The sequence below is a fragment of the Cornus florida genome, unplaced genomic scaffold, assembly GCF_030987335.1.
Source record: "Cornus florida cultivar Cherokee Brave unplaced genomic scaffold, ASM3098733v1 CherokeeBrave_3.0.0_Hap2_Chr01, whole genome shotgun sequence".
Classification (NCBI taxonomy): Eukaryota; Viridiplantae; Streptophyta; class Magnoliopsida; order Cornales; family Cornaceae; genus Cornus; species Cornus florida.
In genome coordinates this window covers 33,479,843-33,493,890 of record NW_026775571.1, presented here as the reverse complement: position 1 = coordinate 33,493,890, position 14,048 = coordinate 33,479,843, and the positions used below count along the sequence as shown (strand labels likewise).

The 14,048-nt window shown below is 34.3% G+C and overlaps 2 protein-coding genes across 2 annotated transcripts; both read right to left on the bottom strand.

Moving 5' to 3' along the window:
* Positions 1-726: 726 nt before the first annotated feature.
* On the bottom strand, positions 727-11,932 carry LOC132270637 (G-type lectin S-receptor-like serine/threonine-protein kinase SD1-13). The gene is made up of 6 exons (XM_059771818.1): positions 11,699-11,932; positions 10,893-11,101; positions 10,622-10,772; positions 10,229-10,507; positions 1,026-1,211; positions 727-900 (listed from the first exon to the last, which is right to left on the bottom strand). The coding sequence occupies exons 1-6, from the start codon at positions 11,930-11,932 to the stop codon at positions 727-729; spliced, it is 1,233 nt and encodes a 410-aa protein (XP_059627801.1).
* A 527-nt stretch (positions 11,933-12,459) lies between these two features.
* LOC132270627 (G-type lectin S-receptor-like serine/threonine-protein kinase At1g11330) lies at positions 12,460-13,695 on the bottom strand. The gene has a single exon (XM_059771806.1). It carries the CDS (start codon positions 13,693-13,695, stop codon positions 12,460-12,462), a length of 1,236 nt encoding a protein of 411 aa, XP_059627789.1.
* Between the last annotated feature and the right edge of the window lie 353 nt (positions 13,696-14,048).

The window sequence follows — 14,048 nt, the reverse complement described above, 5'->3', positions numbered from 1 at the left end:
ATCACCCAAAGTGATCCGAGGCCCACTTATCAACCCAGCATAGTGAATAATGCAATCCTACTACTTCAACCTCTCGCCATGAGTGTTAGAACATACCCACATTATTCTATCACATCAACAACAAATAGTAAGGGGTTCCATCCCACCCACAATCTGCCCATTAGGGGAGAGAGTAATTATGAATCTAAGACCAAGTTCTATTTATTTTCTTGAATTTATGCAGTTTCATCCTAGTATCAACTAAACAGACAACCTGAGAAGCATTCTTCTGAATCCAATTTTGCACTTCACGTTGCCTTCTGGGCTTGTTTAAGCTCGTTACATTCCAAGAAGCTAACATTTTTGCCTTTTTTTTTTTTTTGCCCCTGAATTATACCTCTTGGTTTAGTCATCCACCTACAAAGAAAATTGTAGATTGCAATTTGAAGGACTGGAACTGAAATAATTGAGAATTCATTATCGACTTATGTAGTAAATTAAAAAAAATTTATGCTAATGCTGAAGCACATATTAAATTACATGATCATAAAGTAGAGGCAGATGCATATTACCAAGCTCCGAGTATACAACACGAATGTAAAGATCAGCCCCACCATTGGAGAATTCTTGTATGTCAATTAATTTTCCACTCCATTGCTATACAAGAACAATTATTCAAGCACTCGCTTTTACAGTTATCCTCCAATGGAGCTGACCAGCCTGTAAAGACCGGTACTTTCAACGTCTTCAACTTCGAAAACCACTGAAAATGTTTGCTCTACTCCATTCCTCCATATCCTTGTAAACAGGTGAATCATGCATATTACAGCTTCCAAACGAACCACACTTGTCATAAATGTCACATTCATTTTTTTGAGCCAATCGTGCATCTTTCAAATTCTTCTCTCCAACATCGAAGTACTTTGCCACCAAAATTCCAACAGAAATTCAAGAAAGAGTACAACAAAGTTACATTTGTAGTCCAGTAAGTCACATACACAGTTCATTCTTTATCATCTACAACATTAACAGTGCAAATACTATACAACATTAACAATCTGTTTCTTTCCATCCATGACCACAAGGTTACCGTCTTCAGATATAGCCAGACTCCCAGAAGAATCATGAAGAGGTTTGTCTCTGTTTGCGACCCACACCACACCGCTAAATGAGACATTGTTATATACTCCATACCAGATTTCTACATATTCTGTGAACCAGTGGAGACTGTACTATCAAGGTGTTGGGATTTATATGCCATGTCATAGCAAATTCCTATCTGGATTATAGTGACATATGATCCTGAAATATTTATGATTTATATAATTGGTGAATTCAATGTATTATGTTTCGATTCATTATAGAATTGATAGTGTCCACTTGATTACAAGAGATATTTATATATGTATGTGATGGCGATCAATACATGAATATAAATAGTAATCATAAATTGTTCATAGTCGGTAATTATGGATGGACTCATAATTAATTAAGACTTGAACTGGACCCGCGTTAGGTTGAGATATATTGCGAGAGCCGTTGTATGCAATTGCTCCCTATCACCGTCATGGCATTTGACTCTTAAGCATGAGAGAAGTATAGACTCTTTTATTAATTAGTAATTACTTTGATTTGTTCGGTGGAATCTTCAGAATCCTTTGACCGGCACTTTGGGTAATTATGTAATTAATAGTTAGAGGGTTATATTTTCAATTTTTGCATCATTGCTACTTGTATTTATTTTGTATTGATTATGCTTGATCACAAAGTAAATTCGAAGGCCTTCGTGTGTTTTTAGACAAAATGATTTATTATATATTTATTTATCCAAATAATTATTTTTGTCAAATAAATTTTTTATTGTGATCGAGTCAGAAATAATCAAAGGCACCAAAATAAATATATTAATTAAGTAGTCGGATTGATGGCTTTATTTATCCGATAACTAATTATGCATAGAGGGGTCAAAGTGCAACATTGACTTAGAGGTTATTTATTATTTAATTGGAGTTCAATTAATTTCTTTTAGTCTAGTAGAAATTAATTTATGAATTAATTTAATTGGGTCCATGGACCGGGCCAATTATTAATTCATTGTAACCAATAAAATAATAAGCCCAAAGGATTCTCACTCATAGCCCAACTTGATATTGGAATCCTATTAGATTTGAGACATGTGAATTAGAGATTGAGAAGGATTTATTGTTTCCTTTTCTTTATCTTTTTCTTTATGTGGCCTATATATATACATGGTCTATGTATATTTTGGGGTAATTTTTGGAAGAAGGAAAAAGGAATCTATTTTCTCTCTCTAGAAAATTAGGGTTAATGTTCTCATCTAATGGAGGCTCCCACAAGCCTAATTTTCCAAGGTCATTCATGGAGGCTTATGAGTGATTCCTAAAGGCGAGACCATTACCAAGTAGATGGAGATCCATGCAAAAGGTGTCTTGCAAAAGGGATCTACAATAAGTGAGAACATTCACTTTAGAGGAGAGATCTAAGGTTTACTCAAACCTTGATGTAAGTATTCAATCTTTTAATTGAATGATACATCATATTTTATTTTTGCATAAAACTTGTCTCTATGTGATGAATCAAGATCAATGAATTAAAATCTCTCGAAAAGTTTTAAAACTTGCACGTTTCCCAACAGTGGTATCAGAGCATGGTTTGATTCATTACTAGAGATCATGTTTTTATCAAAATTCTTCATTCATGGATCCAATTTTGATATGCATATATTTATTTATTGATGTATGTTGATGTATGAATTAATATATTGATATATATTGATACATGAAGATGTATTTATAATTGTGAATGGATGATGATGTGTGTTTGGGCGATGGATGAAGCTTATAGGTATATTGAATGTAATTTTATCTTTGGATGAATGTAATTAAGGCTTTGATTTAGCCATTTGAAAGTTCAATCATGTAATTTAATTTTTTTTTCATTGTATTTCAAATTGTAAATTTATTTAAAGCCATGTAATCTTCATCAAAGGATACTATGAAGCTTCAAGAAGGTCCAAAAGGGTTAAATTAGGCTTCAGGAATTTTCTAGAATTTTTTTGGAATTTTTCAGAATTTTTCTGGAATTTTTTGGGCTTAATTTAATTTTCTGGGAATTTTTTTATTATTTTCTTGGAATTTTCGGCGAGTTTCCGGCGACCGAAGCGTCGCCGGCAGCAAGGGCGTTGCCGACAGGTTGAAGGTTCGATCCAGTGCTTGGCGGTACCCAGAATTAGGTACAACCGAATGTACAGCCGCTGGATGAAGATAGAGGTTGATTGATCCGGTGCTTCGCAGCCATGGGTGCGCTCCATGCGCACCCAATCCAGAAGCAAGTGGACTCACGCGCCAAGAATTGCGGCGCATCAATAATACAGGTGCGTAGGATCACGCGCTGCTGACTACAACAAATTCAGAGTGCGTGTAGGCGCGTCTCACATGCTGACGCGCATCCCTGGCGCGTGCAGGCGTGTGATGGCGGGTCTCACGCGCTGACGTGGATCCCTGGCGCGTGTGGACGGGCTACTGCTTCCTATGGCGCCTGACAATGCGTGGAAGCGCATGTCACGCGCTGTTTTGCTACTTCAAGTGCTGTTTTAACCAATCCGGATGCGTACAAGCCTCTGCAGGAGTTCACAAGCCATTGATTGACCTTCGTGCAATTCTTATAGCAATTAAATGTTAAAAGCTAAATCCATTGGCCATTTTATTTGCTTTATCTGTTATTTATTTATTTATGTGATGTATGAAATGCATGGAATAGATAATTGTTTATTAATTATTATTCATGCATTGGATCCATGATATTTAATTAAATGACTTGATTTATATTAATAAAATTATGAAAATTAATTGGATTTGATTACTAATTAATTTGAGGGCACTTATTGGGAAACGAAAAATTATTTTTTGTAAATTATTTTTAAATTGTGCTTCAAATTAAAGATTAGTGAATCATTTAAAAGTCCAAATATTTTCTAAATTTAATTGGATTAAGATCAAGTTGTTTTGTATGCATTGCATCATGTAAATGAATAAACTGAAAAACCTAATTATAAATGATTAAAAATTGAGTGGGAGCGGGAATTTTTATACATTACCCCATGGCCTTCATTATTAAAACTATTGTAATTAGATCTTCAAAAATAAGGCCCCACGCATGATTTGAAGAGTCTTAATATTACAAGAATGGTTGTCTCATGAAAATAAAAATATTAAATGTTCATTGTAATTAGATCTTTAAAAATAAGGCCCTACGCATGATTTAAAGAGTCTAGATTATAATAACAAGATATTTAATGTTTTATTTTTCATTGAAGCATTAATAACGTTATACACTCAATCTAAAATCAATAGTGTTAGCTCCCCAACGGAGTGGTCTACGCTAGGTGATTTTAGAAAGGCTAAACATAATCGGGAATCATTTTATATAGATAGACAAGGCATTATCTTAAGAGATATGGAGATGATGGGATTTGCCCGCCAATAGCAATAATGAACTTCGCCAATCGAATAAGTTATTGGCGTATTGGTTATCCGATTTTTCATGCAGTGGTTAAGGAACCCACATATTATTATTTTAATGGAAGTGCTCACCGAATAGCAAATGAATCCCAACAATAGTAATAATGAACTCCTCCATCAGGATAAGTTATTGACGTATTGATTGTATGATTTATTTTGCTACGATGTTGAGGGACCCACATTAATTAAAAGGGATTGTTTACCAATAATGATAATGATCTCTTATTCTATTTGAGATTTATTATATTATGTGGTTAATAAACTCATTTTAATTTTAAATATGCATGATAGTATTAATAATTCACCTTGCAGATTGTATGAATGCATTTATATTCAGATTTATTATGTCTAATCCATTTTATCTGCTTGCTAACATTTTCAATGTATTTGGACCTCATTTATATTGACTGGAATATGAACTTAGATATTTTATTCACAACGTAGTGGTACAAAATGTATTTATTACTCCTAAACCTAATCCTTTTACTTTAAGATATCCAAGAGAACATTAATGTTTTTAATAAGTAAAATAAGGTAAATGATATGACTTAGAGCAATGTTCTAGAGTTTATCTTGAATACGCTCTAAAGCTAACATTTACATTATTTTATTTTCTTCAAGCATCATGTTAAAAATCAATGAGAGGTTTTGGTGAGATTAGATAGAGTTTATGCCTTAGTACTGTGTCAGACTTGCTTACCATTGAGACAGTTTAAGGAACTCCAGTAAGAAATTGTATTTTGAAAATGATTGTTTATTATTTAAAAATTTAATTGGAGGTCAATAAGGCTGACTTGGGTGGTAAGTTTCAAGTTGACATGATTATTGCCTTGTTACCAAACTCGTTTGACTCTTTTAGAGTGAACTAAATAAGGAACCAGTTTGAGTTTACACTCGCTGATATTCTTATAGAATTGGTAACAGATGAAGGGATAATCAAAAGTATAGGCGTTCTTATTAATCTAACATAGTCTATACCATCTTCTTCTAGGCTCAAGTGGAAGGACAAAGCAAAGAAGAATGATGATAATAGGACTAGGATAGCACAAAACATTGGTATCCAAAAGGTTAAAGGGAATAAGGCAATGTATGTTAAGGGTGAAGGAAACTGTTTCTTTTGCCGCAAACTAAGACACTAAAGGATGAATTGTCTAAGCAATGACATGGCATAGGAAAATGTATATTTAATCATTGAGCCATGTTATGTGGTTATATCTATTAATTCCTGATGGATAGATTCTGGAGCCACTAAACATGTTTGCAATTCATTGCAAGGATTTCAAGAATCCAGAAGCCTCGATGATATGAATATATATTTGTCTTTTGACCTGATGCCAAGGTTGTAGCTAAGTCAGTGGGAGTATTACATCTAAAATTAGAGAGTATGGGGATATTAGTATTAGAGAACTATCTTTATGCATAGATGTTAGATGCAATCTAATTCTTGTTTCATTTTTGGTTTATAAAAATTGTGTTGTTGTTTTGTAAAACTGGTTTTATAAAATTGAATAGATGTGCGATTGCTTCTGGTGCATTGAAGATGGTTAATATACTATAATCACAAGCTCTTAATATTTGCATGATGTAGAAACTAATGTTGCATTTTCTGGATTGAATGTTAAGAGAAAATTTATTATTCCTGACTCATTGTATTTTTTGGGTCTATTATTGGATTATAATCAGTCAAAGTAAGATTCAAAGATTGGTCAAAGAAGGTTTATTACTTAGTGGGGCAGAGGAGCCTAAACTAAACTTGTGAATCTTGTTTTGAAGGATAGATAACTCTAAGGGCTTAATCAGCCAAATGAAATAAACATAAAGGACAATTAGAGTCGGTACACATTGACACGTGTGGTCTTATGAACATCCAAGCAAGATTACTCATGTTTTGGATAAATTTACCCGAAGCGACACAAGTCTTAAACTTTTGGTATATTCTGAAAGGGTCAAGACTGATGTGGAGTACAGATTAGGTAAACATATCAAAACACTTTGATCTGATCGTGGATATGAGTATTTTTTGGGATAGTGCAAAGACTATATGGTCAATGAGGGTGTTGTGTACCAGTTTTTCCGCAATTGACGCTCAATGGATTGAGATGTCAAATAGGAATAATAGAATTCTGTTTAACATGGTTAGATCTATGATCAGTTATGTTACATTATCTCTTTCAATTTTAGAGTTTAGCTTTAACGATATCGATGCACATTATGAATTGCATTCCATCTTAGTCTGTCTCAAGGATATCTTTTGAGCTGTGTTTTTGACTAAATCTTAGTTTGAATCACATGCACATATGGGGTAGTTTTGCACATGTGCGCTTGATATGGACAAGTAAATTGGAAACAGATTATATGCATGATAGATTTGATAGCTACTCTAAAGGCACTAGGATGGATTATTTTATGATCTCAATGGTAAAAGTTGATTGTTACACTCACTTTTTATCTATAGGAGGATCATATTATGAATCACATACCTAGTAGCATAATGTTAGAGAATATGGTATGAGTACCAGATGTACCACATGTGAACACACTTATTATAGAGATTGAGAATAATATATGAATTCCCTATTGATGCATCAGCATCATCAAATACACAGATTCCTGCATCAGTACATTATTGTAGTGGGAGGATTATCATCCAATCTGACAGAGTCATGTTTTTAGGTGAGACCATTATGGATATCCCTGTTAAACATGAGTTGGACCCAGTAAGCTACACGGAAGCGTGAACCGATATGGATACAGATCGTTTTGGCTAGTTGCTATGAAATCAGAGTTAGAATCTATGTATTCTAATAAAATCAGGGATCTTGTAGAACTTTCTAGTAGGGTGATACCTATGGAATGCAAGATAATCTACAAAAGGATACCAGAAGATTTCTTAGTAATTAAATCATGAGTGTATAAGGGAATGTCATTATTTTTCTAATTCTATATATATTGATGACATCCTACTCATTTAGTATGATATGGAAAGTTTTGTCATTAGTAAAGAGGTAGTTGTTTAATTATTTTGAAATGAAGGATTTTCAAGATGTAAGCTATATTCCTAGGATCAAGCTTTTATAAGATCAGGTTAAAAGGAAAATAGGCTAATTTTAATAATCCTACATGGATAAAGTTTTGACCAGGTTTGGTATGCAAAACTCAAAGAATGAGTTATTGCGTTATTGACATGGATTGCTCTCTCTAGTAAATAATTTTCCAAGATTATCAGAGGAGATTGAGCAAATGAGACTCGAACAATATGCTTCGGCATATAGGAGTCTCATATATGCCATGGTCTATACCAAACAAGACATCCGCTATATGGTAGGGATAGTCAGTAGATATCAGTCTAAACTCAGAGAACCAATGATCTCATACTCATTTATGGATGTGATGATGTGGTTCTAGTCAGGTATGATAGTTCTGTTTTTAAATCAGAAGTATATACTATGAGGTTCATGACTTAGTGTATGTTCACTCAATGGAGGGGAAATCAGTTAGTAGATTGTTAAGCAGGTTTCAACTGCTGACTCAAACCTGAAGGTGGAATACATTGCAGTCTTAAAGGCAGTAAAGGAAGCCTTTTGGTTTGATCTCACTGATTTAGAGGTTATGGAGCATACTAGCCTGCCTATCGAGCTATATTGTGACAATAATGTAGAAGTAGTCTAAACAAATGACCCAAGGTTCCATAGAGGAACAAAGTACACTGAGAGGAAAATATCATGTCCTACATGATATTGTCCGACAAGAATATGTACTCATGGCTAGGACATTGCATTGGAATACAACTTTGTTGATCCATTTACAAAGGTGTCATCGATCAATAGTATTGATCAATACCTAGATAACATTGGAGTTAGATGCAATTTGAATTGGCTATGAGGGCAAGTGGGAGCTGTTGGGATTTATATGCCCTGTCATAGCAAATTCCTATCTGGATTATAGTGACATATGTTCCTGACATATCTGAAATATTTATGATTTATATAATTGGTGAATTCAATATATTATGTTTTGATTCATTATAGAATTGATAGTGTCCACTTGATTACAAGAGATATTTATATATGTATGTGATGGCGATCAATACATGAATATAAATAGTAATCATAAATTGTTCATAGTCGGTAATTATGGATGGACTCATAATTAATTAAGACTTGAACTAGACCGCGTTAGGTTGAGATATATTGCGAGAGCCATCGTATGCAATTGCTCCCTATCACCGTCATGGCATTTGACTCTTAAGCATGAGAGAAGTATAGACCCTTTTATTAATTAGTAATTACTTTGATTTATTCGGCGGAATCTTCGGAATCCTTAGACTAGCACTTTGGGTAATTATGTAATTAATAGTTAGAGGGTTATATTTTCAATATTTGCATCATTGCTACTTATATTTATTTTGTATTGATTATGCTTGATCACAAAGTAAATTCGAAGGCCTTCGTGTGTTTTTAAACAAAATGATTTATTATATATTTATTTATCTAAATAATTATTTTTGTCAAACAAATGTTTCATTGTGATCGAGTCAGAAATAATCAAAGGTACCAAAATAAATATATTAATTAAGTAGTCGGATTAAAGGCTTTATTTATCCGATAACTAATTATGCATAGAGGGGTCAAAGTGCAACATTGACTAGAGGTTATTTATTATTTAATTGGAGTTCAATTAATTTCTTTTAGTGGAGTAGAAATTAATTTATGAATTAATTTAATTGGGTCCATGGATCGGGCCAATTATTAATTCATTGTAGCCAATAAAATAATAAGCCCAAAGGATTCTCACTCATAGCCTAACTTGATATTGGAATCCTATTAGATTTGAGACATGTGAATTAGAGATTGAGAAGGATTTATTGTTTCCTTTTCTTTATCTTTATCTTTATGTGGCCTATATATATACATGGTCTATGTATATTTTGGGGTAATTTTTGGAAGAAGGAAAAAGGAATCTATTTTCTCTCTCTAAAAAATTAGGGTTAATGTTCTCATCTAATGGAGGCTCCCACAAGCCTAATTTTCCAAGGTCATTCATGGAGGCTTATGAGTGATTCCTAAAGGCAAGACCATTACCAAGTAGATGGAGATCCATGGAAAAGGTGTCTAGCAAAAGGGATCTAGAATAAGTGAGAACATTCACTTTAGAGGAGAGATCTAAGGTTTACTCAAACCTTGATGTAAGTATTCAATCTTTTAATTGAATGATACATCATGTTTTATTTTTACATAAAACTTGTCTCTATGTGATGAATCAAGATCAATGAATTAAAATCCCTCGAAAAGTTTTAAAACTTGCGCGTTTCCTAACACAAGGGCCATTAATGGGGTGAACGGATGTAATTTTGTCCATGGCTATGTAGAACTCTAAACAGAAATAGTAAAGTACGACAAGGTTTTGAAGAAGATCCATTTATGCTGAGTTGTTGTTGCCTTATGACTTAAAATTTGTATCACAGTTGGCTAATTAAAAACAAAGAATAGAAGATTTGAGTGAATAATACACACAGGATTTTCTCAAAAGAAACAATATGGTAGGATAAAGGCAAACATTTAGTTCTGAATTGGGTGGATGAAAGAATTATGTAAAACAAAACTATATTATTTATATTCAATTAGAGAGCAATTAAGGGTCTATATAGTAAGAGAAAAAAAAACACAAAAATTTGCATGCAAACGACCGTCAATGATTGTAACAGTTACATCATTCACAGAATATTTCATCTGGCTTTGTTGAGAAGACCGTACATTTGACAAACCCCGTGTTTCAATAAATGCAAGTTGCTTTGGAGTTGGAAGTTTTGGAACTTCACTACTAAGCATGAAAAGAGCAGTATTTATAGTAGGCCTATCAGTGGCGAAATCTTGCACGCACAAAAGTCCTACATGTATATATCTCAAGATCTCCACTTGAAAGCATGGATCAGAAATTGTTGGATCTATTAGCATTGCAATCCTATCTTCATCCCACAACTTCCATGCCTAGACACAGTATAGAGTAACTCAGACACACATTCCACAATCATGAAATGTTGGAATTAGAAAGATTAAAAGGAACTATATGAATAACTCAGGCAATAGTTCAAGTGAACTTACAAATCCCAGAAGGCTTAAAGAGTGCTCATCATGATAAAAGCTAGTGTTCTTTTGCCCACTTAAAATCTCTAACAACAATGCTCCGAAGCTAAACACATCAGATTTTTCAGAGAATTTCCCTTCTATTGCATATTCAGGGGCCATATAGCCGCTGCATTGTGTCATTACAGGCCAAATGGTAAAAATATTTGAGTTGAACTATATATCCCATGAGAAAAAAGGATTATAACATGAATGATTAACCATTTTGGACAGAGCAAAGACTACTTACTAAGTTCCAACAACCTTTTTAGTGTTTGCTTGGTCCTGATTCCCTCCAAAAATCTTTGCTATGCCGAAATCTAAAATTTTTGGATTTAGATCTGCATCCAATAGAACATTACTAGCCTTCAAATCTCTATAAATAATCCTTAATCTGGAATCCCTGTGAAGGTAAAGTAGTCCTCGACCAATCCCTTCAATAATGTTGGCACGTTTTCTCTAATAAGAGTTTTTGCTTGATTGGATCTTAAGAGAATATTGCAAAAAATAAATAAATAAATAAATAAAAATTGGGTTATATTGATATTTAGATGGAATTTAAAGTTTTAGTACATCAGCATGTTCACAAACAATTCTGTCTTCTCAACACAACAAAGTTTCTACTGATGTTTACGTTATGAAATTGAAATAACTAGAAAATAATTCTGTCTTCTAAACACAATAAAGTTTCTACTGATGTTAAGGTTATGAAATTGAAATAACTAAAAATAACAACAAGAGCTTTTATCATGAACCAACCAAAGAGAAATGCATCCAAGCTTTTATTTAGCATGTATTCATAGATCAACATCTTTTCTTCTCCTTCCACACAGCAACCAAGAAGCCTAACAAGATTGCGATGCTGGAGTGGGAAAATTACCACAACCTCATTCATAAACTTCTCATGCCCTTGTCCAGAGGATCTTGAAAGCCGTTTGACAGCTATATCTTGTCTACTTGCCAATTTTTCCCGAAATTAAAGATGAAAATGATATTTTTTATTTATTTTTCTTTTTGGGTTGGTACAACATATAGTTCCCGATGAAAAAGCATTACCTTGTACACTGGACCAAAACCACCCTGCCCGAGCTTATTGGCCCCATCAAAATCATCTGCTGCAATTGCCAACTTCTCAAAACTGAATAGAGGTAGCTCTTCAAGTTTTATTTGGTTCTGATCATCTCCAAGCATGCTTTCATTTGAACAATCTGCATCGATTTCGCCTCTTTTAAATAACTTCCCACTTTTTTTCATCCTTCTAGATTCAGAATTTAGTAATAGGTTATCCATATAATAACAACAAATATGTGCTAATTTATTGAGCTAATTTTAACGAGCATATACCGCGTGGTCTAGCCATCCAACTCAAGGAAAGATAGATACAGATTGCAATGGTTACTGATCCTATGAGAACTGCAATTGTGATAACTAGTTTTGTGCTTCTCATTTTTTCTGTAAAACACAACAAACATTGAGAAAGTACTTGAGTTAATATGGATTTAACTCAAAGAGCTGAGAATTTAGACAATTTCCATGGCTCTCCTTTTCTGTAGGCAAATGAGAAAATTTATTACACTTATACTATTAAAAAAGATTTAACCATTTTCTAAACCAGTTCACGGATATCAGGTGGCTAATGTGTTAAGTATGTGCATTGGTTTATTTTCAAGTGATATTTGCTTATCTGAATCAACAAGTAAAATAAATAGACGCAGAAAAAGAGGCACATTCTTTTTCTAAGGATGATGAAAAAACAATACCAAGTTCTGAATATGCCACACACGTATGTAAAGATCTGCCCCACCATAGGAGAGTTCCTATATGTCAATTAATTGTCCACTCCACTGCAAACAACCAATGCCGCTATAATATCCATAAGCTATACAAGAATTATTATTGAAGCACTGGCTTTTGCAGTTGTCTTCTGAAGCAAATACCGACGCAGCAAAGGCTGGCACTTTCACTGTCTTGAGCTTTAAAAACCTATCTTGTTTGCCTTTTCCACCACCACTATTGTATCTCTCACACTGCAATTGCCGCCTCCTTGTACATCCACTAGCCCAATTCCCTCTACTCCATTCCTCTATATCCTTCGGATCAAACCCTTGTAAACATTTGCAAATTGGCAAACCCTTCGCATTGCAGCTTCCAAATGGACCACACTTGCCATATGCTTCACATTCACTATTTTGACTCACCCACGTAGTTTCCCAAGTCTCCTTTCCTTTTTCCCAGTACCTCTCCATTAGAGATCCATTAGAACTTAAGGTAAGGTATAAATGAGAAGACTTATCTGCATAAGTGTAACCCATATATACATTTCCCCTTTTATCATCTGCAACTTCAGATCTGCTATAGTATGCAAACGACATGTAAGGCATGCCAATAAAAATCTGCCCATTCCATGGACCTCTCCGCCAATATGGAAGACTACCATTCCAAACACATACTTTTGGAATATTCGTAGGATTGACGCCAAAACTGTACCTTCCACTGGATGGAACTGAAGGGCTTTTCCATGAGGTCAACTGGGTCTTCTTACCTGTAAACTTGTTAGTACTAATTTTCATCTCCGGCAAGAAAGAATCAGAAGGGTGTTCAAAACTCTCCCATATTATGTTTCCATTGGAATCATCTCGCAACATAAGGTTCCCAGAATCTGAAAGCTGAGCACTTGAATTCACCAAAGCATTCGGAACATCTGATGACCAAACAATCTGTTTCTGTCCATTCAGGACCACAAGATTACCATCCTCGGATATTGTCTTAATCCTGGAGGAGTCATTCAGAGGTGTATCTCTATTCGCAACCCAAACCACAGCCTTGGCAGAGATATCATTGTACCAGATACCAACATACCGATTAGTAGAATTAACACTAGGGCTAAAAAATCCCAGTTTGAAGGTGGCACCACTGGAGACTATAGTTTGAGGGTCATGGATGGGTTGAGTAGATGTAATTGTGTCTATGGCGGTGCAAAATTCTATACTACAAGAACAGTAAAATATAAGAACGGGGATTAGAAGAAGAGTCGTTAAGCTTGGTCGTACCATGGCTGTGTTGAGTGTTCCTTGTTTGGTGAAGATGGAATTTGTGAGTGACAATATCCGAAGATTCAAACGTAGTGCATATCAACTCTCCATTTCCTCCTATGTCTTCACAAAAAGCCCAAAACTTTGAACCAAATGGGGAGGCGGAAGGTTCCTCGGCCATTGGATGGAGGACCCACAGCTGAAAATTCTATCAGCTTTGAATTTTAAAAGCTAAAAGATGCTTCAAAACCTGTCTATCTACAACTTTCTTGAAAGATTCATGCCATAGAAAGCAAATTAAGGGAAGAAACCAAGAAAAGAACTTAATTGCATCAGTCAACTTTTTTGCCAGTTATATATAACCAAATTACAAC

Coding starts and splice junctions, on each gene's coding strand:
- LOC132270637 (XM_059771818.1), bottom strand. CDS start 11,932: ATGGATAACCTATTACTAAATTCTGAATCTAGAAGGATGAAAAAAAGT. Junction 10,508..10,621: donor CTTTAAGCCTTCTGGGATTT/GTAAGTTCACTT, acceptor TACTGTGTCTAG/GCATGGAAGTTGTGGGATGA. Junction 1,212..10,228: donor TGAAATATTCTGTGAATGAT/GTAACTGTTACA, acceptor ACACCTTGATAG/TACAGTCTCCACTGGTTCAC.
- LOC132270627 (XM_059771806.1), bottom strand. CDS start 13,695: ATGGTACGACCAAGCTTAACGACTCTTCTTCTAATCCCCGTTCTTATA.